Genomic DNA, 27,461 nt, shown 5'->3' with positions numbered 1-27,461 from the left:
TTCCCATGTACCCAGACACTGGCCTATGCTGAGATGGCTTCCTAAGGTTATTTCTGAATGCCTTGAAAATTGTCCTTCCCTGAGCAAAGCTACAAGTGCACCTGGAAACCAACACTACAACAATCCAACACCCAAACCAGTACTTAATCCTGCAGCTAAGCCTGCTGTCTCTTCAGCTCTGTAAAATCTATCATATTTCTAGTTTAAGAACAAAATCAATTGGTACAACACTGTACTGCTGTGGGAAAATTCTTTTTTTAGGGGAAGCCTGGGCAGTTTTTTTTTTTTTTTTTTTTTTTTAATGTATGGAAATATTTTTATGAGCATGCTAAATAAGCTATATGCTGTGGATTCATTTGTCAGACAGCTGTTAGGTGGAGAAGCCTCTAGCCTGCATAGTGTATGATCTTAATAATTCTCAGGCCGTGTTTGCATTAAGCTGCAAGAGGGATACATGTCTATTTTAAACAAAAGAGCAAACCAAGTCACCTAACAGACAGAAAGTTAACATTGAAGCAGCATTAGGACAGCAAAATAAGTGGATGACCAATTTTTTTCACATGAAGAAATGTGACCAGTTTGGGCAAATTACCCCAGGATGGCAAGAGTAAGTTATAGGATGTAACTAGCAGCCACTGGGACAGAAACAGTAAATGGATTTTTCAATTCTAATGGGAACACTTAGTAATTGAAAATAATATTTTGAAGAACCACCAGCAGCTAGCAAGCTTTCAGCATAAAGCTGCATTTGAAAGGGTGTGATTTACACTAGCAAAGAAAATCAAGTCAGACAACTGTGTAGGAAGCATTTCCTGACAAAAAAGATGGAGCTCTTGTGATCTTTGTTCCTAAATTCCAACAGCTGTTTTTCTTCCAGAGAAACTCAAAGCAGGCAGTGGGACGATAGGTTCAGGAACTATCTCTGAAATATGGCATAGATCTGTAGGCAAGGAAGTTGAATTGGCTGTTAAAAATTAATTTCCAGGTGATTATACAGAATGTCAAATATTGGAAACAGACACATTTGCATCCCAATTATGTCAGCTGTTCTTCACAAGATGCACTATTTTCTATGCATTGGGATTCTTCCTCCATACTGCTATGTTCGCATCATTTCCTGGGCTCTATCATCTGAAATCATGTCTTTATCTATGAAGCTTAGCAGGTACCACAGTGTAAATTAAAACAGACCCATACAAAATCTAGAGTTGGTTCACTGCTAACATATAAGCATGTAAGCATAACAGAAATGCAACAGATATGTGTCACTTACTGACCAGGGTGTAATTTTGGTAATTCTTGCTGGAAAAAAGAACAGAAAAGTTGAATGAGTGGCAAGGAGTTTAGGGTAGATAGGTAAGCTGTTTTATTTTTAAGAAAACACATAATGAACATACATGAGCATGTATTTAGTATGAAATAGTGACAAAAGGTTTTTCAGTTTTGTCTTTTGAACTTGAAGAAAAAATATTTGTTAACTTACTTACTTAAAACAGTTAGTTATTTAACTAAAGCATTACTTGTCCTTGGCATTCAGCATGTAGCAATTATTCCTTAAAGACAGTAGACCTAAGCACAAGCCAAAAAGATGCTTTAACTCCCAGCACTGGTCCTGTTCAACACAAAAGCTGAGGAGCAGCAGTCCCCATGTGTTGTAGCTAGTTAAGGCTTTGCAAAATATGACCAACTATTTCAGTGAGTACATTCTAAACATCTTGCTTTCTGTATTTATTTTGGCTTTGATTTTTTTTTTTTTTGATTTGATATAGTGCACTAACTGTATTCTGTGAAAACATCCCATGCCCCTGCTGGAGTCTTGGGCAGAACTGCCTGCATGCAGTATTCCAGCTGAGGAGCAGCCAGCAGCTGTCAGGGCTGGAATACCCTTCTCAGTATAAAGTTCTCACTGATAGAGGCAAATATCCAGGCTGAAACACAGGTGCTTCCCACAGGTGTCATCAGGGGAAGAAATGGCATTCCCTGAAATGTAGAAAGCTTAGAGTCTTGTGTTTTGGAAAAGATGGTCCTGGCATAATTACTCCATTGGGTTGCACAGACTGTACAGAGGAAGGGGCAGCTGAAAGGGAGGAAGCAGTTCTCTTGCTGGCCCAGGCATGTGAAGGATTGCCTTCTAAGCGTAAGTGATCAGATCACTCTGAACCAAGCTGTCAAGAAGCTGAAAGGGGGAAAATAAGAAAGAAACAAGAGGAGTATACAGTTGATAGCAGGCCACGCTCACAGGACTGGTCCTTGAGAGGCAGAAGCTGTACTGCTGGTAGTTCTTTTTCTGAGAAAAGGAATAGAGAACAATAATTGAGAAACAAAACAAAACTCAGCACAAATAGTGCAAGGAAGAGGAGAGAGGAAATTGCCTGTTGCATGTAACAGTATCAGGGATGTCCATTATCTTGCAATCAGCAAGTTACGCAAAAGACAACGTAGGAAAAAAAAAAATCTGAAAGCTTCTTAATACAGCAAGGTTGCATTAACATGAGGGACTGGTCATGTGGTGAGACAGTTATGCTGCTCGCTGTTGGCATGGAGCAAGGAGGTTAGAACCTCTGCACGTAGGGACGCTAAGGAAAGAATTACACAGGTGGCCAGGGTGGGCATCTTGGCTGTGGCTCTCACCCAAGCAGAGGAAACAGTGGCAGCATGGATCAGCTCATCAAAACTTGTTTTTTTTAAAGGTATGAGCAATTCAGATGTGATGGTCGCTCTTCAGCGTGGGTACAGAATGCCACGAATGGAAACCTGTCCGGCTGAGCTTTATGATATCATGAAAAACTGCTGGAAAGACAAAGCAGAAGAAAGGCCAACATTTGATTACCTACAGAGTGTACTTGATGATTTCTACACAGCAACAGAAGGGCAATATCAACAGCAGCCATAGAAAAAAAGACCGCTTTTTTCCTATTGACATGGATCATTGGCACAGACTATTACTTGGAGAGACTGCTGTAACCAATTTACTTTGAGTTTGGACATCTTAACCGAGTGTGGAAGCTGGAGTGCTGAAGGAAAGAGTAATTCTGAGCAAAATAATCTTTTTCTTTTTTTTGTGGTCAAAGAAGTTATCTTTAAATGCTTGGTATTTTGCAGCTGCAGAAGCATCCCAAATTGAGCAGACCTTTTGGATAGGGAAGGGAGACAGAAGGAAAGCTTATTCACCTGTGCCATTTTTCAAAGCCTTCTTAGGCTCAAAGTCATGAAATGCATTACAAGGATCCCTTTATAAAAGGCATACACAAACAGCAGCTTTCAAAAGAAAAAGGAACAACCCCCTTACCTCTTACATGTTTAAGTTGTTCCTCATGACAAAGTCATGACAAATGCAGCATACTGTTAAAATTATTTCTGTATCCTTGTTATTTCACATTAGTAGTTGGAATACCATCATCTCTTGTCAGACTTTCTAAATGGTGTAATGATTTATTTTAAGGAAGGGCTATGGATGTAGTTCTTTACATTGAAAACAATTGTTTTACTGCTGTTACTCATGAAATTTAAAATCCTCTTCAAAGCAATGCAACAGCCATCTGATGCAGAAGAGCATCCATGAAGGCAGACTCAGCAGCGTGCCCAGCTCTGCGTTCAACCTCCAGTTTCCCACAAGGCCTAAGTTATCATCTGAAGTCAATGGGAAAGCACAGGATGGTGAAGGAAGTTCATACATTCATTGCAATCACTGCTACCCATGGAAATATTGTAAGATTAATTTTTAATCATGTGATTATTCAAGAATATTTCTTAATTTTTGCTGCTTCAATCAACTAACCCTAAAGCTGTTTTAAAACTAAAACTAGCTCAAGCACAGCCCAAACCAATTTGTGGAGAGATGCAATCAAATTTTAAGTAAGTTATAGCATCTCTGCAATTTAACTTTCCTCGTATATAAATCTGTAGCTCTAAAAGGAAATGCAGTTTGCTATGCTCTATATATCAAATTGTTTTTATCAAAATGACCAAACAGACGAGCTAGTGCAATTGCAATGCACCTACAGTATAGATGTAGGTTTTTTGTTTTGGTGACACTGGCTCTCACCACTGAAACCCAGGACATCTTTGCCACCTCTCACCTTACCCAGTTGTTCATGGAAATGGTACTTTGCAAAAGCTTCAGACTCTTCATTAAGCTTTGGTGTGCCTGCAGCTAAAGTTCAGCAGCATCAGCAATCATTGCTTTTTCTCCATTGGTTTCCTTCAGTCAAACTGTGCTGTTTAAGCAGACTATCAGTTAAATATGTAAATATTGTTTCTATTATATGGTGATTTTTAATTTTAAATAAACACTTAGTCTGAAACAAGTTGTACAGTAGTAATTTGGGACAAAAAAAGAAGTCTGATATTCTATCTGTAGCAGTAGCTTCACATGGAACATCTGTTCATTACCATTAACGAGTTTCTTTTACAATGGTAAATATTAATGGATGCTGCTTGCTTTATATCAGTTCAGCCTGAATCCACCAAAGCAGCCAGCCATTTCCACATCTGTTTCTTTTTGGAGGGGAGGAACAGATTTAGTCTTCAGCTGTCCTTTAAAACAGCACCTCCATAGCCTTTAACGTAACATCCTTTAACACTGTGGAAAGGATTACAGACAAAAATCAGTAAGAACTTCACTACAGGTTTTGCTTTAATTTAAGGGAAGGGAAAAAAAGATAGACACCACAACCTTGTTTTTTCAAACCATTTCCTAAGGTCAACAAAAGTATTCCGGAAAGTCAGAGCATGCATGGAAACAGCGCTTGCTCAGGGAATAAGAGATTATTGCTAGTATTATGCAAGCCTGCTCACATAAAATCTCAGACCAGGACAAGTGTGTCCTGACAAGTGCACAGCAGGAGGTCATTTGAAATGCTATAGCTTTAGCTTAGTGTTTGACCACTGTTGTCCTAGAGCAATTTGTACTTAATCTTCTCATTCAAGGGATCAGCACTCAGTGTATTGTGGCACAGCACCAAAATATTTTTCAGTAGCTGGAATAGCTTGTGTCAAAGAATATTTTAGAAATTCTACCAGGTAGGGAGTGTAGGCTTTTAGAACTACTGGTGCCAGATAACCTATCATAGAATCATAGAATCACAAGGTTTGAAATGACCTATAAGATCCTCTAGTCCAACCGTCTCCTCATCACCATTGCCACCACAAGCACTAACCCATCTCTCGCAGCTCCTCATCCAGACACCTCTTGAACACTGCCAGGGACAGTGACTCCACCACCTCCCTGGGCAGCCATTCCAGTGTCTGACCACTCTCCAAGAGAAATAGTTCTTCCTTATGTCTAATCTAAACCTCCTCTGGTACAACTTGCGGCCATTTTCCCGGGTCCTGCTCGTTGCCTGGGAGAAGAGGCCAAATCCCTCTTCACCACTCTATTCTTCACCACTATACTCACCACTGGTCAACACACAATACCGGCACTGGTTCAAGTCCCACCTCTTCAGACAGACTGAAGACTCAGCAGAAAAATTGTTCATCACTGTATTTGAACAGCCTGCCCCAAAGAACCTGTAGGAGTGTCACATCAGTGAAGGGCTGTTGCAGTGTCATGCAGGAAAGCTGCACCACCTAGTGACTTCAGCATGAAGCAAAGGTTCTCACTCCAAACTGAGTTCCCTTCCATCACGAGAAACAGCACAAACTGATCATTCCAACTTATATAAAAGCTCTTTGTTTTATAGCAGTTCTTCAACTCCTACAGGCACAGTACTTTCCCAGTAGTTAAAAAAAACTTCACTCTCACAGACTGAAATGGCTGCAAGAAAACTATTTTCAGATTTACCATGCTCCAGTCTTGCTGTTACATTGAGTTGGTAGATACAGATAAGTTAAAACCAGAGTTATGTTTCTTTAAACTCAAGACCATCTTATGTCAATCACTATGGCAGTTCAACCTCAGTTTATGACAGTTGGCTTTACTGAATATAACCTTTATAAAATGAACAAAGCTTAATATAATAATTGAAAGTTTTATTCATAATACTTTTTTCAAAGTTTAATATATACACTTAGTAGAAATTTAAATGATATTAAAGCAAGTTAGCTGAAAAAATAGAGAGGAGATAGATAAGACCTCATTTTGTTTCTTTTATGAGGTCTTATTTGGGCAGTTTAATCCCAGGAAGGTAGTTCTCAGGTCAAAGTTACAGTACTTTTGAAGAAGCAAGCTATTTTAGCCACTTGTTACAAGCTATCTCATTTCTAGGAATCAATAACAAAAGAAAAATACTTCATTTATAAAGGTATCAAGCAACAGATGAAGAATATTCCACTTTGTGTGAATCACATACAAGTACAAGAGACCTTGATAGCAGTTACTTAAGAATTTAAGATGTATAAAATACACTGATTTCCAATATTGATCCAGCTCAAATAACATCCCCATATCAACCATAAAAGCAGAAATTCAGGTCCGTACTTACATAACCCTAAACCTAATACAACTTAACTGACAAACGTTTAACATAATAATGAAGAGGGCATCTAAGAGTAGAAAAAAGCACCTACCAACAGTATGAGATTGATAAAGCAGTCCAGTAATTGCTAGTTTTGTTAACCAAATATCATTCCTTTGCTTTATGAGCGAATAACACGTGTTTTCTTGAGGTTGAAGCCTCTTCATGCTTCCCCCAGCCTCTGCCAAGAGGTGTGCCAGCAGTACCTGCTACTGTGGATTTCAGGTTAGCCAACAAACCTCTCCTGGGTTTCTGCTGTTTTGAGTCCTCAATAGAGAAATGCTTTTTGCATCCATCAAGTTCTTTTTGCAGGGAAGACACTGTTTCTTCGAGCTCAAGAGCACGTTTAGCCCAGTTCTGGAGACTATTCATTTCTTGATCCTGTGAGCATAAGGCTGCATTAGCTGTGTGAATGCTCTGAAGTCTTTTTCATACAAGTGACTTCCTATTTCAGACAGTTTTATTGTTTTTGGTAAACAACCCTATGATGACTATTTCAAATGACTATTCAGCAGCCATTTCTTCTGGATTACTTTTACATAATTAAGAGAATGGCAAACTATTGGGCCAACAGATCTACTTAGGATCTGCCTGAATAAACTGACTCTAAAATGCTCAGCCACACCATGTGAACAGTTTCACTTGTTCTAGGAACCAAATAAAGAAGTCTTTCCAGTATCCAGCTGCAAGCTTACTATTGAAACAAAACTGGTCAAATCAAAATTCATATCACAGTTACAAAGTCTGCTAACCAGAACTGAATAACTTTCTTTGAGTGAATAGAACACAGTCTTAAAGACATTCCCTAGACTTCATGGTTAACAAGACCACACCTTCCTGAGTCTTCAAACCAATTAAGAAAAATGAAGTTGAATATAATTAATTTTCAAACTCAGACTTGGGACTTAAATGCAAGTTAATATCCACAGAGAAAAACAACACGGCAACCTTTTACATGGTTTCATTTGCAGTTTACAAATGAGGCATACATGCAAAGCATCAAGAAGTCAACTTTTCATGTTTTACTTTGGCAGCCAGGTCAGGTGCCATCACCTTCATGAAGCTTTTGAAGTTTACCTGCCCAAAGCTACCAGACAGCTCAGCCACCTCTGCAAGAGGGGTAGGACAGGTTTCAAGCCAAAACCCACAGGGTTTTGTTGCATTAACACTAGCGTACCAACAGTTTGCCTGTCTTCAGCAAAACACATCATGATTTGAGAGAATTCTGCAAGAGTTCCAAGTCGTATTTTCTCTGCTTGACAACAGGTTAGGACATCTTTAGGTCAGCAAGAATTGTCAGCACCATCAGTTTCCCTAAGTCCATCACTTAATAATAAAGGAGTCTTATAACAAAGGAGAGGAAAGGAGTTTTATAACACCAGACACAAAGCCAAAGTGTGAAGTCTGAGGGCTGTAAGCTCAAAAACAATTACTAAGACTGAACATTGTTTTTACATGTGCAAACATGTAGAAACAACCAATACAACTACAGAAACAAGTCATATTGAAGTTGTTTTGAGAAGACTGACAAACCTTAAGCATGATCGTATGCTTCAGCCTGCTGTTCTCTTCTGCCATTTTTCTGTAGCCTTCATTAGCTTCCAACAGTGTCTCATTTAATTTCTGTATTTTAAGCTTCAAAGATTTTATAAGCTGAAAATAGAACCCATACACACTCAAGTTTCAAGACACCACATTTCATATGAGCTTAGTTCATGACTAGAACTGGTACATACACTGAAAGCCTTTCTGCTTAATACTGAATAGGGCAAACTAAGATCAAAGCAACCAAGATGAAGACTGCTTCTTCCAAATCCTAATGTCCAAACCCATAATTTCTAGCAAGACACATGCCAGAGTATTCAAGGGCCATTGTGCTAAAGCCAATGGATTGCACAGACCTGGCAACCAAAGAACATCAGTACAGACTTCTAGAACAGTACAGACTTCTGCTTCTTTTTCATAAGGGTAGTTAGAAGAATTCTCTCTCATCTCATATTCTGGAGTGCAGTTACAACAGAAAACCTCATTTTCTGATGCGAAGATAGATTTTAACATTGACAGATTGTTTTCAGAGGGGGGAAAAAAAACCTTCAAACCAGAAATATTATATGGATTTACATCAACACAGTTGTATGAAAAGCTTCTAGATTGCTAAATAAAATCTGTTAAACATAGACCAAGGTGAGTGGGAGAGAAGAAAAGTAGTCAATCACTCATGCATGCACAGATACTGTGAGGCAAAGCAGTGGAAGGGCACTAATCAAAGCAGCTGCTTTAATCTATGCTCATTCCAGTTATTGCCAGGCAGCATGGCAACTGAAAAGAATCAATACTGAATGCTCTTATCAAGCATTGAAACCAGATTTGCTTTCTGGCATCAAAATTTGAAACTGACATAGGAAATGGAAAATGTTGTAGAGCTATCAAGACCACGAGTGGAAAATAAATGCCGGGGCCATAAAACGAGACATTAAATTTGGTAAGGAAAAGTTATTTTTGGACTATACTTTTTCTATAGGAATGGATTTAAGTTCACTTTCCACTTACATGGTATATTAGAACCAGCTGGAACTGTTTCTCCAAATCCTACTCTTATTTGTTATTAGTGAAAGGAGCAACCCTCATCATTTCCCTCCCCTCCATCTTCTTTAAATATGGGAAACTAGCTAAAGCCTTGCAAAAAGGTCGTGTGATTTGTAGACTAGAAATATCTTTCTAAAAGCAATATTGTTTTCCATAACACAGAATGAAGCCCACAACTTCACTGTCTATATGCTATTCAGAACTGGAAGGATCTTGTTTGTTTAAAGAGAGACCTCACTCATTACCTAAACTTAAATGGATGGTGGAATTCCATACTGGTTTAAGGCAGTATTTTGGCTGTAGGTCTAAACTGCCACCAGATTCTTCAGCTGCTCCCATATGTATGAGAAGGCAGCATTTCCAAAATGAGAGCACTGAGGCCGTGGCAATTTTTACCATGCTTTCCAACATAAGTAAGTTCCCATCTTCCCCTCCTCCAACCTTACATTATGATTGCCACATGACTCAGCATAGTAGTAGATACCTCTAACAAACTAAAGTCAGAACACGGCCAGTCTTTGGCATGAATCATCCACAATCAAATAATGGGCTCTTTTGTAAACTTGACACCCACTTGCAGGCATTTTCATGCTTTTTTTCCCCTTACAGTGCAGTTCTTCAAGTACTGAAACCATGCCAGAGTTTAGGACTGCTAATCCCAGATTTGCTAAACAGTAAGTAAGAACTACCTCATCTTTCTCCATGCATTGTTTCTGCAGTCCTTCATTGGCTCTCTTCATTGTCTTGTCTGTAAAATCTACAGACAAAAGCAATTTGATTTTCATACAGAAAACAAAAAGTAATTTGAATTACAAATAGCCAGGTTAGATTCCCACCTGGTTCCATACCATTTTCAGTAGTCAATATATCTGAACGTGGACTTCCCAGAGTCAACAGCCTTCCTGACTGTTCATGAAGTTGCCTTTCCAACTGCAATATTTTACTCTCTCTATCCTGAAAAAATAAGAGGACACGGCAGAATTTGTCTAAACTTCCACTCAACCCCATGCACTACACCCTGTCCTCTAATTACACTACATATGCATATGTAGTTTACAAATCATTTTGGGTGGAAGTTGTGATGACTGTGGCTGAGAAATTGCTGTTAAGGAATGTTGCACTGATCACAGGAGGAAGTATTTACACAGGCTGAGGATCTGCACACTCTTTATGCTGTGCAAAGGAATAGCAACTTACTGACACCAGCTACTGGGAAGTCCTAGGTGTGAATATATTCAGGTTAAGTGCTCTCCTGCATAAAATTTGTTTCTCATAATTGTTTCTTATCATGTAAGCTCCTTCTAGAACTTTGGACCAGAGACCATTATAAGTAAATTAGTAAAAAGTAAATTGCCCACCAGCCCTTTCAGACCAGCTTTTTACTCCACACCCTCCAATTCCAAGAATATTCACATAGCCAGACTATTGTGTACAGTAGCTCTCAAGGTGTTGTAATCATTGCATTACAGAGATAAATATGACTTGGATTTAACTGAATCTTTGCCCTCAAAGACTGGGAATTTTAGATATACACTATAGCTAGTGTTAGACAAAAATCTCTGACCCTACAGTAAGAATTAGCAAGGCTGAACCACTACAGCTACTCTGAATGCTCATTGTTAACGAACAATTCCTGAGCAATTCTGGAAAGTTAGAATGTTAGCTCAGCACACAGTTTTTAGCAGTAGTTAAGTAATACCTCAACTTTCTCTTGTTCAGCTATAAATTCTTCTATGGGAACATAATGGTCTTCAATTTGCTCCATTGCACACATGTATGCATGCTTTTTAATGGCTTCTTTGTACATTTCAAATTTGCTCTCCAGTTTTTCTTCGTAACTGTCTTTCATATCTTCCAAGCGGTTGCTGAGAAGGAAACGTCAGTCTTATTTAATATACGAGCATTCCAGCTACTACAACTTGACAACACATAACCAAATACAGTACCAGTTATTTATCTAATTATAGATAGTGAACATAAGAGATTAAGAAATATTTTTTATAAAGATAAAGAATAAAGATCCTACCAGATTTGCATCAAGGTATAATGCTTCAGCATACCAAAAAGCACGCTATAGGAGAATGTGCATTTAATCCCAGAACTCAGACCTGATGTGGCTATTCTGTGGTTATTCTCTTCAACATGTCAACAGAAGCATGCCTATTAAACACAGCCACAGATCTCAGCACAAACTACATTGCTCTTGTTCAAAGCTGAAAGCCATAATAGCAGCAGATCAAAAGTAAAAGCATCCGTGGTTCTTAAATGGTTGTACACTGTTGTACCTAAGCACTTGAACCAGGTGCATGAATCTCCAGTGACACTAAACTTTGTATTTCACAGCTGAAAAACTGGTAACTTAATACTAAGTATTAATATCCCATTTCAGTGGGAAGCAGGCACTCAGATGGAAATTGCTGCTGCAGAAGACTGCAGTGCTGCATCATCACAAGACACCTTTGTCAACTAACTTGTCCACACAAAAGTCACAAGCACTTTTTCCTCACATACACAGACAACAGCTCCCTTTCTCCATACTCCTGTTTTCCTCCTCTAAACTACAAGCAGTCAGAAACAAACGCTCAGGAGATGTTATCCCTTTTAAGATTGAAAAAAAAACCTCAATCTGAAATCAAACTGTTAAGGTCTGCTGATAGAGATGCACAAGTGCTTGTAGCTATGTTACTCCTGGAAGTCTCTGCTGCTTCAATGTCTGCTAGAAAGTCAGATGTCCACATAATATTTTAAACTAGAAGATTTAGGTGACGACTTGGAAGATCTGAGAAACAGAAATTGTAATTAAAAAATCCAGCAGCATGTAATGGTAGATATCATTATACCCAACTAGGCCTGATACTTGAAGCATTTTTCCAGGGAAGCTGGGCAGGAGGGGCAGAGGTCTGTCATGGTTTGCTCTTCCATTAAAGATAAATGACAAATTCACTGTGCTTTGTTATTTCAAGTTACAGAAGGCATACATTAGTCTTGCCACTATTTAAAAAACTGGACAGCAGAGACAGAACATCAGTTTAACAGATAAAAGGCATCACTAATAGTTTTGTGTGTTTGGCCAAAGGACCCCAATAATTTTAAAGACGGCACAGGTGTTAAACCATAGAGCATGCAGTTGGCAACTTAACTTTGAGTGTTTGTTAGTAACTCAAGCAGCAGGAAACTTATTTCAAGAAGAGAAGAGCGAAGAGGAAGTGAATTCAGCTTGAGCAATCTGGATACACTTGAAAAATTCCCCAACTAAGTAACAAATTACTGTGGCTGCCTGCATTATTAGGATACTAAAACAAGAAAACTTCATAATTCATCCAGGAGCAAAAAACCAGAAGGAAAGTTCAAAGAATTGCAATTCAAACCACCTGAAGCACATGCATATATATTAGCATACAATGACCAAGTGCCTGTTTGAGAGGGATCATGTGCCTTGAGTTCAAATAACAGTCTTCTGCATCTATTAAGTATGGATAACAAGACAGGACAACCTTTGTAATTACAAATTAAATGAAGTTCAACAGAAAGCAACATTACCTTTTCATTGTACATAGGAAGAGGCTGATCTGTAAAACAGTTTAACTTCTTCCCTTTTCAACTGAAGGTTTGAAGCCAGCCAGCCCTAACTTCTCAAAACAGCACAAACATGCATATCTTACACACACACACACACACATATACATAAGTGTCTGTATTTATAAATGGGGCATTGTTTCAGTTTTAAATAGGACTGTAATATGACTTGCCTCCAGGCTTCCTCTGTTTCCAGCAGCTGTCGGAACATTGCTTCTGCCATCTCTCTACGTATGTTCACCTCTAGAAGGAGTTTACTTTGCCTTTCTGCAACTAGCTTCTCTTTCAGGTTCTCTGCAGTTTTCAACAGATCCTAAATTTAACAAAATTCGTTTGAGAAAATAAGCTAGATGTGCATTTCAATATGCAGGCATTAACACAGACAAGACATTCATATAGGGCCTTCCTACATATATCTTTCCAGGGAGGCTGTACCAAGGATGAAACGTTATCAAATTTGAATTTCTTCTACTGCTAAGCCAACCTCCTTCCATCTTAACTGTTTATGCTATCAAAATAAGATTATTGTGGGTATATTTTGGCATTCAAATATCAACTGGTAGTTTACTGCCATTAGATTGCATAGCTTTGTTCCTAAAATGCCACATCTCATCTTGTTGCCATTCTCAGAAGAGCATGAACAGCTAAATAATGCTGTGTCTTAAAAAAACACAAAAGTTTACAGTTTCCATTTGATACAGTTTCCAGTATACCTCTTACAGCACATTCCTAATATCAGAACTAATACCAGTGGCCTTGGGTACAATTTTCAGTAGATGTTTGTCTACCTCATGACTCAGAATGGTGATGTCCACTTCCTCTTCTGCAGAGGTTTCATTACTGTCAGGAAAGTCATCCACAGATGTGTTCACATCAAAACGTACAATAGGTTTGCCATCACCTCCAACTAACTTTGGTGGAAAGTCACCTAAATTTTTCGGTAGGACAGCCTGGATAACCTGGAAAGCCCAGAGTTGAACACACTGATTTATCAATGCCATCAATACTGCAGATGTCAGAATAGCAGGAAGAAGTAGCAGAAATACATGGTTGTAATTACAGTATTTAATGATTACAAAAACATTAACAAAATTGCTCACAGCTTTTAGCAGACAAAAACATCAATACAAAAAATAAAACTTCAGTACTGTAGCAAAGTGGAAATGGGAAAGATCTACTAAAAAACATAGTGGGAATGCATAGAAAGGTGTTTTCCTAACCCACCAAAATAACACAAAGCTTCAGCATATTTTCCTGAAAAGCTGATAAAAAGCTAAAGGCAAACACTGCAAAACATTTACAGCTTCCTGAAACATTCCACCCAGCAACTCATCCTAGATAAGCAACCATAAGTATGTATGTCACAGCACATTAGAAAACCTTGAGCCTCAGAACATGCTCTTATTTTGTCATGAAAGTTGCAGCTAAAAATTATTCAAAAAAAAAAAATCTCTGAGACATCCATGAGGAGTGGCCTGCAGCTCCTCACAGGGAGCTCTGTTTGCTGGTGACAGCAACAGGACCTTAAGAAACAGCATGAAAATCAGGGAAGGGTCAAGCTTGGTGTTAGAAAAGCTTCTTTACCAGAAGACAGCCAGGCACTAGAGCAGGCTGCCCAGGGTAGTGGTTGTGGCACCAAGCTGCCAGAGTTCCAGGAGCGTTTGGACAATGCTCTCAGTTTGATTTCTGGGTGCTCCTGTGTGGAACCGGGATTTGGACTCAATGGTCCTTATGGATCCCTTCTAACTGAGGATATTCTATGATTCTGGAGCAGGGAAATCAGGTGTGCTCTTACCTGTTTGGCTATAGCAGAAAATTTCATTACATGCAGTGTTTCATCATATGTATTAGCATGTTGATTGATATTTACAATCATGCAAGCTTTGCCTTTTCCACAAAAGAATGGCTGAAACAGGCGAGTCAATTTGCTCTCTCTGAATGGAATATAGCTTGGCTTCATCCTCATGGAAAAAAAGAATAATGAAAACATGAAACAAAATAAAATATGTGAAAAGGCCTGTGCAATACTGTAGCTTGGTTTAATTCTGTTTCTCTTTAAGGAAGCAGCTGAAGTATGATGCTTGGATTTGAGGCTAAACTATTTCACCTCAAAGAGCAAGATCTTTCCTAGAGCTAATAAGCACTCCAACAAGCTAAATTATTTAAAAGTAAGAGATGTAAAGTGTCAGCATCACTGTTACTTAGTATTAGAAACCAGCTTTTGTCTTGTTTCAGCCTCTTTTTACAAGAGATCTGCCAATTGCCTAAAGAGTCCACCTGTATATCTTGGAGGTTGAGAATAAAACAGAAGCTCTGTACACGAAGTGTATGGCTCATATGCAAATGCTAAAGGTTTGTAGTTTTGCTGCTAATTGCCTTTTTTTCCTCCATGCAGTTTTAAAGAAAGTGGTAATTTGAGGTACTCCAGTGATATCTGAAATAAAGGCTTACAAGTTTCTGGAAATTCACATTTTCCACTTACCACATGAATCCTTCATAGAAGCATAAAGAGATACTTAGGTTTTCAACCTAACACTCAGCATGTTGCTTACAACTTGTTACTTACTTTGGATTTTGATTCTGTTTCAGTGCTGCAATGCATTTTCCAAGGATATGAAGAGAATTATTTATATTTCCTGCTTCTTTTAGTCTGTCTCCAAAGGCTTGTGTCTTATTACACCTCTCTGACCCAGCTAGGTCACAGAAAGTCAACCTGAATGGAAGAACACATAAACAAGCATGTTTCTAAATAGTATGAAAACACAACTGTGTCTCTTTTTCCTTCAGATATCTCAAGTGTAAAAGCGTGACTCATTTCAGCCTACCTAGATTACAGAGCGAGTTGTACTTATGTATCTCATCTGGAAGGCACTATGCAGAGTATTAAACACAACAGCACTGAACTATCTTCCCAGTGAATATAAAGATTCTTGAATGAGATCGCTGCTCTATTCAGCACATTCAAAGAAATCTGCTTGTAGGCTTCATTTAAAGCTGTGTAGGCATTCTTCCAATAAAGGTTCCTTCAGCTAAACTTTAGAGTAAGATACAGAGAAATATTTCTACTATTTCTACTCCTGTACCTATCAGATTTCCAGCCAGCTTTATAAAACCAGGGCAGTTTGGATTTCCTTCTCAGCTCTCAGATGATTTTTTTGTTTTTTTAAACGAACCCCCCCCCCCCCCCCCCCCAAAAAAAAAAAAAAAACCAAAACCAAAAAACCAAGGACATACAGCAATTTGGCATGCTTACACCATATCAACTTTTCAAAAACACTTGCATTCTAGAAGTCAGCTGAAGAATTTACTTACTCAGAAACTCTAAGAACGTGTGGTTGATGTTCATCAGTTAGAATCAGTAGCCGGATTGAAAATATACTGTGACTGGAAAAGACAGCATTTTAATAAACTAGAATTACAAGAATTAGGCAGACACTCCAGTAATATTTGTATGCTACAGAAAATTCTGTGCCAAAAACAAACCCCCTAATTTATATCAGTTACCTTTGCAATGCATTCATCCAACAGCAAAAAGCAGCAATACGAGTTGTATTTTGTGGCTTTTCATTTCTTTCAATAAAAGGAAAGGGAATAACATCACATCAAACCTACAAGCTGTCTTGGAGAAAGAAGCAGCTAATTCCCTGAAGTTTACTGATCAGAAAATGAATGCTCACACAGCCACTTAGTCTACAAAATGTAGAGAGTATATGAACTCATTAAATTTGAAACATTAACTTCTTAGAAATGAATAGGTTGAGGAATAAGTTAACGTTCAAAAGTCCTGTAATTCTGCCTAGTTCTTAACATGCACAGTTATTCATCAAGTTTCAAAATTATTCCCTGTTTTTCAGAAAGGTTGGATTTCTAATAATTGAAAAGCTGTTGTTATTCTGTTTTAGACATCAAGCTACAAAAACAGAATAATAGACCACTTATGAGAAACTAAGAGAAAGTTCCACAACCCTATAAGCCCTGTCCCCCATTTTATCCAGTAAATCAGGAAACACATACTGTAGAAGACAAACTTCTCCAGGACAGATTTAAAGCAGTGCTTTACACCTCATCACCAACCCACAATTCAAGAGAAGTTTCTTAAAAAACAACACAAACCTGAAGAACACACAGCACAGTTTGGGAACAAGCTAAGCGGAAGTCGGGGTATTCCCTGGAGCAAAAATAATAATATTCTAGGAACAAAAACTCTGCCAGACAAGCACACATTTCTCTGCTGCACTACTTTAATCTTGGCTGAAAGTCACATGGAAGTACCACTTGAAATTTGAAGGAAGTTGTCTTTAATACAAAACAGTACAATTTTCTCCTCAGAGAAGAAGCAGGCTCAGTAGCGCTATGACTCTAGTAACTAAATATGCAGCATGCCCTCCTACAGTTAAAGAACAATTAAGAGAGCTTTAAAAACAAGTAGGAAGATAGTTTCTGTAGCAAGTATACCACTTTTTCCATATATTCCCCCCTACTCAGTTAAACCAGATTCTCCCTGGCCCCTCTCCCAGAGGGGCTAAGAGCTGGTGTCTTAATTCTTAAGAGATCGAGTAAACTCAGCTACAAAAATGCAATGTAACAGAACCTAGATAATCCAGAAGGCACCAAAAGGCACTGCAAGACTCATTCCTTCTCACATTCCCTACTGCCAGGCTCCAGCTTTCCAGTAATTACACTGCCAGTATGAAGAATTACCCAGCTTTTTCCTTTGAAGTCCTCGCACAGCCATCCCCACTCAGAGGGGTTAACACTTGCCAAAGAGCACAGTACTGTTGGCACTCACAACAGATGTGATTTGATCATGTTGGCTGTCCAAAGGCACTGAATAGCAACCCAACTCCTGCTACTGTTACAGTTCTAGAGCCTCTCCACATTCATCCAAGCTGTCTTTCAGAATGTCATAACAGAACCAGAGCAATCAAGGAAAGTCTTAAGATATTATTGAATACTGGCTCATCTAATAGGCACTCTGAAGTTTTCACCTCCCTCCCCCTCCTCCTCTCCTTAAAAGACAGAGCATGCTTATAATTAGAGGAACAAACCTCCTGCTTGATTGCTCATTCATTCTAGTACAAGCAAAGCTTCGGTTCTTGTTTCCTATTTTTAGTATTTTGCAGCCTTCTTCAGTGCTCTGAATGTTAATCCACTTCAAGTCTGCAAAGAGAGACCTTTCACATACACCTGTGGTCAAAGACACCCCATGAAACTGCCCCAGGTCACAAAATAGTATTGTTACCTTTAATATAAGAGTTTCCTCCTTGATCTTCACAAATTCTTAAGACTCTACGCTTCTGATTTTTTAATGTAGATAATACACTTAGGAGGTCATACACATACTCGTTATAAATCTCACAAAAAGAAACCCACACAGATGCTTGTGTTCTTTGGTGTATATTGGTCTGATAGGCGTCAATTGGAACACAATTCCTCTCTGCTAACCAAAAAGGAAAACTAGGTTCAGTGGTCAAACAACAACACTGATAAACCTCTAGTGACTTTAATGGACTCCCATGCCAAGGTAAGACATCAAAACTTTTAAAATAAAGTGGCTTTCACATATGTGTTTTACAAAGAGATATGCAGTACAGGATAACTGATCGTACTTTAAGAACATTCACAGCAGCCACCTGTACCCAGAACGTGCACAGGATTTAAGCTGTCCTCCCTCTACTGCAAACTTCCAGCATTTTGTTCATTTGCTGTGTAGTCTGAGATCTCCCTCTTCCCACAAAGGGCGCAAAGCTACACTGTCACTCCTCCTCCCAAGTTCAGCTATTTAAATTTGGTAAAGATATAACTAATACTAAGATTTTTAAATCTACCTATAATTACTCACTCTACGTTACAGAATTTCTAACTATTTTTTTTTCTGAATCAATTTTCCACTTTACCTAGTGAAGGCAGATTTCTTGAAGTACATTTGGAAGAAGCTGGCTCCACGTGACACATATTTGCAACTGTATTTGAGATGCTTTCAGTCTCCTTGAGGAAATAAGAGATGGTTACATCCAAACAGATAATGAGACTAGCAGAAGCGAAACATGACAGTAATTCTAGTATTTAGGTTTTAAATATTGAAGTAAACTGTTAAACTAACTTTACTCAAGCTGTAAATGAAATGTTCTAAAAATACTGGGCTGACAACCCAGAATGTCTTTATGAACTGCTGTTTAAGTCTGACCAATATTTCAGTCAACAAACCATATTGGAGAAGCAAGTCTCTTCAAGGGGCAGAGGGCAGGATATGGGGCAGAGGTCACTTAAAAACATAAATAAGCCAGACATGTATTATGTCTGTGGGCGTTTGAGCCAAACTTACTAAAAGACCTCACACAAGAGATCTTCATAAAGGACTCAAAGATCTGATAAACAGCCTTTAACTACGTTAAAAGGCCATTAAAAAAAAAAAAAAAGATCCTGTATAGATATCAATGTAGTTTAAGTATACACCCTTGCTGAATTTCTTCACATCAACAAAGTCATTTAAAAACCTTCTGAGGTTTATCAAGACATAGGCATCAAATTACCTCTAGGACAACAGGCGAAACAAAGTAGCAGTCCCTACTACTTAGAGATTCCTGTATCTTTAGGTATTAGCTTCCTTCCTGCCCCCCATCCTTTCCCCCATATCTTAAACACCAGTAGACCACTCACATTGACTTCCCAAAATGCAATCTTGATAGAGATTCACCTTACTGTAGTAGAGGGGAACAGATGCACAAAAGCAATGCAGTGTTCTAGCTATCAGAATCCAGGGGTAAGTTTATTATGGAATGCCTACTGATGCCTATGTAACTCACTTGGTATATGTAACATAGAATACCTGCAGACAAGTAGGATCTTCCACTTTAAACAAATATTTAATGCTATTTTATTCCCACTTATTTTAGTTAATTCTGCATTGCCAGTGTGCTTATGTTGTTTCTTGAGTAATTACAAGAAGGGAGGCTAATCATTTTCAGTTTATCAAGCACAAAGTAAAATTCTATAGCAGGATATGGGATTTAGCTGTGTGATACATGCATGTCAAAAACAGAATATAAAAAAGCAATATTCATGGATATGATGTTGAATAAGTTTTCATAAAGAGATTTCAACAAAATTAAGTGAATTACACACTGTATTATATATTATTCTTCAGATCATAAGACTACAGAAAAGAAGGTGAAGACTACCTAAAAACAAGCAGGAACATGGACTGATAGTGCTTGCTTATGACAGAAGTTAATATTTAGTAGTGAGTAAGAGGACAGGTGGGAATGGAAGTGCAAGTAAAGCAGCTTTTAATCCAATAAAAAGCAATATTTAATCCAGTGGAAAAGAAAAACAAGTAAAGGGAAGGGAAGCAAAGAGGGTCAGAAGTATGCCAAGTGTGTTTTTGCACCAATACTGTGTAACGAACATAAAGAGGAGAACATTAAATACAAGTGTATTACAGTAATTCAGAGCAGTTTCAACAGAGAATGAAAGCAACAACAGATTCTTTCTGCATGACATGTAAACTGAGCCTGGGAAAAAAGCCTACCGAAATCCATGTAAACCAAAACCAAGCTCACCAAACCATATCTGCCCTCAGATTACAAGCTTGAGTGAGCATTCAAACAGCTATGCTATTCACAAGCTACCAAGCAGCATGCCTTCAGCAGGGGGACAGCTGAGCTACCAGCGCAGACGTATCACAACACATACGCGAGTTCTTGTCATGCATTATTGTCTAGATGCATTTTTACCTTTCTTTCTTGATGGTGGAGTCTTGCTCGCTTTTCACTGTAGTGCATCAGCATCTAGATCATTTACTGTAACTAAACTATTAGCAAAGTCAGAAGGTGATTTAACAGAAAGGAATGGTTTGTGAAGTATCAAGTTCTCTTTCAAACACAGTATTTGACCTCCTGTTCTAGACCTCGAGTTCTTGCTTGTTCCTTCCTGCAAGCTTGTAGATTCCATAAAGATGTTCAGAGTATTTACCCACTATCCTCCTGATATTGTCAATTTTTCTCACCCCCTCCAAAAATGCATAAACATACTCATAGAATATGAGTGAACTTAAGACTCCTGAAATAAATACGTATTCTCCAGCATCTTTTAGGTTTTTCATCTGAGGCCTTATCTCAAAAGTTAACTAGACTGCCTCAAGTTCAGTTTGCAGGATTTAATCTAAACAATGGACTTTAGAGTGGAATTTTACTTATGAATGTGAGTCACAGAAAGATATTCTTTCAGACATAACTGGAGTTACAAGGATGTTGGTATTAACGACCACTGAAAAAAGAAAACCCAGGCAATTGTTACTTCTATACTTCTCAGAATTCATTCAGACTTGCTTTGAATCATAATCAGCTGAAATGACTGAATTCCGGCATTAAATACATGGAATTATATTTCTGATTTACCAGAAGTAAGCAACTGGACATTAGAAAAAAAATAACACAGACATCCTGTGAAAACTGGTGATTGGAATAAGGAGTACAGAACAACCAAATACACCAAGGTGCCCATTTTTCAGGTGACAGATGTTTCTTATTCTGCAAATAATAGAATACACTCACTACAGCTGCCATAGTAGAGACTTCTCTGTCCTGCCTACAGGCTTGGTGCTGGTACTTGTAGTCTGCAGGTGTGACCAAGAAGATCTACTTTGCAACAAGGTTTTAGACAGGTCAGATCATAGAATCTGAGAATGGCTTGGGTTGAAAAGGACCACAGTAACCATCTAGTTTCAATCCTTCCCGCTACATGTGGGGTCACCAACCAGTAGACCAGGCTGCCCAGAGCCACATCCAGCCTGGCCTGGCCTCAGATATCTCAGAGACTTTCCAAGGGCCAGCGCCACCAGTGTCACAACCACTCCTCTATGGAAATCCAGGCTCTGCAACAGTTTTTGTGTTGAACTATGTGCTGCTGCCCTCTGTGGAAAGTTCTTCCAGTTTACCCTCAGTCCTGAACACAGCCAGTTGCCTTACTGCTCCAGAGCTGACAAAGAATCCGTGCTGTAAATCAAGATAAATCTAAAGACCCAACAGTAAATCATTTACAAGACTCTTCTATTATGAATTTTTTAAACTCCATTCAGTAATTAGGAATTATATAGTCACTGACCTCCTTCAGTGATGCCAGAAGAGTGGCTTTTATGATTTCTTCTTGTTTAACTTGCGCCTCTTCTAATTTCTTAACATCATTACTCAAATATGGTTTAAAATTCATCTTCAGATACTGTCTGCCTCTTATGTAGTTAAAAATCATGTCAAGTGAGCGAGGTAAAATACCCAAGTCCTTTGAAGTTCCTTAAAATAAGTAAAGAAAACTTAGGTATTTGTACAAGCTTCTCATGGAGTCCTGACTTGGTTGTTACAGTTGCTTTTTGATATGTAAGGAATACCTTGGATAGTGAATGTCTTGCCTGCATTTGTAACGCCATAAGTAAATACCAGCCCATTTACTCCATTAACATATGCTCTCACAATCTCTTTTGTTGAGCCTTCAAAAAATTCGCTTTGAGTAGTTTCTGGCCCAAAGACCTTGGAGAAGGGAATGGGAAAAAAAAAAAAGAAGCAATAAACACAAAGAAGTTCAACATATCACAGTACAATGGCAGCAACTAGAAGATAACAGATTAGTTTTCTGCCTTGCCTAAAAAATTCAACATTTTCTGTTGGGATGTTACAGGATGCCTTCTTAATCCTAAGAGGTACTCAAACCTGCACTTAGTTATTTTTTAATGCTTTCTTACTTCTAAAATTATCTGCTCAGAATACTACTCATTAAGCATACTGTCCAATGGACACTTTCAACAGCTCTGCTAGCAGTGAACAACTCCTTCCTGCTCTGTACCAAATGCAATTGACTGCTGCAAATCAGCAGTTACAATGGTCTAAATGTAAGCCATTTGCTTTTCTAAGGAAAAAGTATCATGTGTAATTCAAAGAAGAAAAATCAAATTATACAATATCATAGAAAGCCTTCAATTGAAAAATACAACTAACTATATAACTAAAATTAAGAAAAAGCCTGCTTACCTGAGAAAAGGTGAATTTATGTACAGAGTGACCAATTCCTCTTTCACAGTTTTTCATTACAGGAGATTCTTTGGGTGCATGAAGAATTACTGTCTGGGGATCTTCAATAGTTACACAACCCTTGAAAACAAGAAAAGATGAATCAAAACATCCCACAAAATTGTTCATGTAAAGCCTATCTGGAGAGAAAAAAAGATCTATGAAAACTTGCAAAGTTAACAGATGATAGTCTCTTGAGGTATGTAACAACTATGCAGATATTTGCTTCACATAAAAGCCAGAACATAAGTAAAATTAAGGTAATTGCCTGGAGTCTTCTAAGAGGTTTAAGTTTTTACTTGGATTCCTCCTAGCAGTTTCTTTCTACTTCCCTGACTCTTTCTTCTCACTCCCCACTTTCTTCCCTTCTACCTTTCTCCAACTCCCTCCTTCTACTTCTCTCTTCTCTTGCCCCTTTTCTCCTGTCTTCTCCCACTCTTCCTTCTTTTTTTCTCCCTCTTCCCCCTCCACATTCTTTTCTTCCCCTTTCTCATTCTCTCCCTTCTCCTTTCCTTTCTCTCTTCTCCCTACATCTTCTCTCTCCTCCTCCTCTCATCTTCTTTTCCTCTCCCTTTCATCTCCACCACGCCTTTTCCACCACCACCCGCAACTCATCTTTTTCAAACCCTGGTATCTCATAATTGGAACTTGCAGCACTTTGTAAGCTATGGAAACAAAGATATACAGAAATGTACTATTTTCCCCCTCTTAAATCATTTTTAGTGCGAAAAAAGCTACAAATAGCATACATTAAGTAAATTTGCAACACATAATTTGACTGATAGATGATGTTATTAGTAGTGAAGGAACCTGAATTAGTTTCAGATCTGATTTGATTGCATCTTCTCAACTGAGTAAAGGCAAGATACAATTAGCCAGCACCCGCTTAACTAGATAAATATAAAATGCAATATCATAGGAAAATTGATTTTACACCCAATCATCAATATAGCTTGCCAGTGTTTTGAAGTATCAGCAGTAAGGATTATCAGTAGTAGCTAAACCTGGAATCTGTGTTCAGAGGTTGGCCATACAAATAATACACATGTAGCACACACCTAGGCCATACCGCTTGCTTTTCCTAAGAGCCTCAGTCAACAATTCAGTTTGTCAACTGGCTAATGCTTAGCCATGCTAAGTGGCTTGGTACTGAATTCAGACCAGTCACTTACTGCACGAGGCTCTGACCTCCTATACTCTCTAACACCCTCTTCACATTTCCAGGATCAGGAATGCAGGCCAGGCATACTAAATCCCTTCACAAGCTACACTACTGGTGTAGGAGGAATTCCACACCAGCAGCACATCCATCAGCTGCCTCCAGTGTCATAGAAGCTTGTGAGCAGAAGCCCTAAAGTAGTTGGATCTGCAGAACTGAAATCCAGCTGGTACCACGCCACTCTCATTATTTCCCCCAGCCAGCCTCACAGCTTTTAAAATTTTTTTCAGCATTTACTTTCTTTCCTCACTGCATGTAAGAGCACACAAGTAATTTCATTTATGGTCAAGTATTCTGAATTTTCCCATTCCAAAGAAGAATAAGAGACAACCTGTAAGATAGTTAGATTTTGTAAATCAGTGTAACGCTATAGCCAGCTCAGATTGCTGAATGATGCCAGACTGGAAAAAAACCATGGCAATGCATACTAGCCAAAAAAGAACTGCTTTTCCTACTGAAAACTTTCAACTCTAGCAGATTCAACACTACAACACACAACAATAAAATAAAATAACATATCTCAAGAAGCAAAGAACAACAAATATTAAATCCTTCTTAGAGAGGCCAGGAACAAGAGGTCTAACTGAAACTCACAGGGCCTTGCAAAAATCAGGACTGACAGATAGGATTGCAGAGATCTCATCCTCCAGGAACAGCTTAACAAATTATTTGCATCAGTGTTAACAATAAAGGGCTGGAGAAAGAGCAATATTCCTGTGTGGCTGCACGTGCACGTGGATGTGGATGTGTAAAACACCACAGCATCTAAGAATGACAGAATAAGTTTTAAAAGTTGATGAGAAGATCAGCAAGTCAAGCAGGACCAGAGATTTCAGGCATTCTCAAGCAGCTCAAGGGTCAAATACCTGTGTTATTCGTAGAGATGTTTGATAGCTTTCTTTAAACTTCTTTGCTTCTTGAGCCATGGGCAGATATAAGAGTGACAACTACTTTGAAATAACATACCACTGGAGTTTCACTGAGCTACAGGTGTGCATGTCTGTACTGTGCACATTAGAAAAAACGGTGATAGTCACATTCACACAAGCACCCACTAATAGTATTTGAAATAACTACAGGACTCATAAAAACAAAAAGACCCAGCTTACAATAGTAGGTATTCTCTGGCAGAGAATAAAAGCTTATTTCTTAATTCTACAACCAACCTGAGTTTCATGGTTTTCCAGTTCTGCTACAGAAAAGGGCCTCACCCTCAAGAAAACTTTCAAAGGTTGATAGGCCTATTGACAAAAAAAAGATGTGTTGTTACAGCAGCCACTTCTCCAACAGAACACCCCCCCAGGTGATATCGTAATACATCTCTGATGCACTATTTGCTGTTCTTAATGCCTCCCTCTCTGCTTGTGAAGGTCAGAGCTGTCATTTACTTCTTGACATTCTCATGCCCTAAATCTGTGTTTGTTTGGGTTTTATGATGCCAGCACCGGGGCTTTTAAAAGAGCATGATACGGGAGGTGTAAATTGCACTGCTTCCACCTTCTGGCTTCCCTCAGTATTGAATTCGAGTTTTAGTTTCTAATTGCTGCTCCGTAGCTGTGCACTTCCACTTAGCAGGGAGCACGCCAAGCCAACGGGCTGACCCTCTTCGCCAGACAACTGCAGACTCCTAGGTGAGGATTTACCCACCAGGTCCAGGAAGGAATCCGACTCCGACGCGTCGGATAGCTCCGCAGAGGCGCGGTTTTTCCCCTCATCATCCATTGCTCTGCGCGAAGGCACTCGCAAGACAAAAAAAGCACACCGTTCTGTCACAGAGCAAGTGAAAGCACACAGAAATAAAAATAAAGAGCACGGCAGCCGCTTCGTAAGAAAATAAGATCCTCAAAGTAAGACAGCGCGACAGAAACTTAAGAAACAAGCGGCACTTGGGCTGCGTTTAGAAACCTCCCAGTGGGAGCACGCTAACTGCCCCAGCTGGGCATCGCCCTCACCCACCGGCACAGCCCGGGCACAGCCCGGGCCCACCTCCGTACCGCCCAGCCCGCCCGCCCGCCCACACCGAGCCCTGCCCAGCAGCGCCCAGCAGCCTCCAACCGCCGCTACCTCGCCGCACGGGAACCTGCCGGACACCTCGCACGGGCGGCGCAGGGAGCATTTTGGGCGGGGGGAAAGCGGGCGCTGATTGGCCGACGGGAAGGGGGCTGGGCGGACGCGGCTCGGCGTCGCTCCCTCCGGCCGGCAGGGGGTGCTGTCGCACAGCGTAAGACTTGCATCGGCGCTGCCGCCGTTGGAGGGGCCGCTGCTGGGCGGGATGTGGCGGGCTTTATCGGGACGAGGGGTGAGCTGCGGGCTGAGCGACAGAAGGGCGGGCTGCCGGAGGCAGGGCTGGGGGAGAGTACGGCTATGTAAATATTTCTATCAAAAGTTATACAAAGTTACTGTGGCTGCTGTTTAACTGTTTAATACCACGAGGTATGCTTGTGAGGCATTAGAAAAGCAATCAGGAAGGCAAAGGAGAGTCACAGCCCTCTAACTCCCTCGGAGAGCCCTGGGTCAGAAAGGCACTGGGCTAAGCAGGAAGGTGGATGTGTGAGCGCGAACAGCTGATGACATACAAAGGCCAACCAGCCTCACGTACACCCCTGCTGTTGTCTGCCCCAGCTCACCCCCTCTGCTCTGACCAGTGCCATCACAGTCCTTGCTGTGCTTCTCAATGCACTCTAACAACATGCACCTGATTCTAAAAGACTAAAAATATGCCAGGAAGCTCATTGTTCACATCTTACCAGAAGCTTATCTTTAGATACCTTTTTTTTTCCTACTTTGTTGAGAGCACAGCTATTCCTACCAGCTTCTCAGCAGAAGCAGATGCGTAGCCATCCACAAATGCGACAAGGTTTCTCACCTCTCCTACAGCTCTTCGGATTGTTAAGATGAATCTACAGTGGCTCATCACAGAATCATAGCAGTTGGGAGGGACATCTATATAAGTCATCAAGTCCAACCCCTGCTAAAGCAGCTCCCTACAGCAGCCCACACAGAAAGCATCCAGGCAGGTCTTGAATACCCCCAGGGGAGTCTCCACCACCTCTGTGGGCTGCTTCTTTCAGTGCTCCTTGCATCCTCACAGGAAAGATTTTTCTCATGTTAGTATGGACTTTCCCATAGATAGATCCTTCTAAAGCTTGAAATTTAATGTCACTGGGATGAGCGTGCAGATGAGGGACTCCTAAATCCCTTTTTAAAGGTGGCTCAAGATTTCACCCGTTTATTTCTTGGTGAAGGCAATGAAATATCAGACTCCACACAAACATACGCCCTTGTTTCTGCTTTTTTAACTGAAGTTAACTCAATGCATGGAAAAGCCAGAACAGCATCAACTTAAATGCATGAGAACTAATAGTAATCTTATTTACTCAGATAGCCCCGAGTTAGATTTTTTCCATAAAGGATTCATGTGCAAAATGTCCATACAGTCACCAATCTCTAACCAAACTATGATGCCCAAGTTCCACCTTCTCATTTACAATTCCTGTGTTCTTCCTGAAAAATAACATCAGGAAAATGTGATCTTCCCAGATAGTATTTTGGTTATGTCCT

General features: G+C 39.6%; 2 protein-coding genes across 4 annotated transcripts in view; one reads left to right on the top strand and one right to left on the bottom strand.

Moving 5' to 3' along the window:
* LYN (LYN proto-oncogene, Src family tyrosine kinase) overlaps positions 1-2,893 on the top strand; it is a gene marked incomplete at both ends in the record, with an annotated part of 38,643 nt that extends 35,750 nt beyond the window's left edge. For all 3 annotated transcript variants that reach the window (XM_079533932.1, XM_079533934.1, XM_079533933.1), the window contains one exon: positions 2,691-2,893. In XM_079533932.1, coding sequence (XP_079390058.1) covers positions 2,691-2,893 — 203 coding nt within the window. The remainder of the gene's footprint in view (positions 1-2,690) is intronic.
* Positions 2,894-6,566: 3,673 nt separating this feature from the next.
* Positions 6,567-26,016, bottom strand: LOC306945134 (kinesin-like protein KIF20A; the record flags this gene model as incomplete). Its single annotated transcript, XM_079533840.1, has 19 exons — positions 6,567-6,839; positions 7,992-8,111; positions 9,734-9,801; positions 9,881-9,998; positions 10,744-10,909; positions 12,794-12,933; positions 13,409-13,579; positions 14,416-14,581; positions 15,187-15,333; positions 15,933-16,004; positions 17,669-17,780; positions 17,863-18,060; positions 18,518-18,608; positions 21,726-21,910; positions 22,006-22,144; positions 22,643-22,762; positions 25,067-25,141; positions 25,548-25,666; positions 25,992-26,016. 19 exons carry the CDS (start codon positions 26,014-26,016, stop codon positions 6,567-6,569), a joined length of 2,505 nt encoding a protein of 834 aa, XP_079389966.1.
* Positions 26,017-27,461: the final 1,445 nt, after the last annotated feature.

Source organism: Tetrao urogallus (assembly GCF_951394365.1).
Source record: "Tetrao urogallus genome assembly, chromosome: 3".
NCBI classification, from domain to species: domain Eukaryota; kingdom Metazoa; phylum Chordata; class Aves; order Galliformes; family Phasianidae; genus Tetrao; species Tetrao urogallus.
The sequence above is the reverse complement of the archived record's forward strand: the minus strand, read 5'-3'. Positions and strand labels throughout refer to the sequence as shown.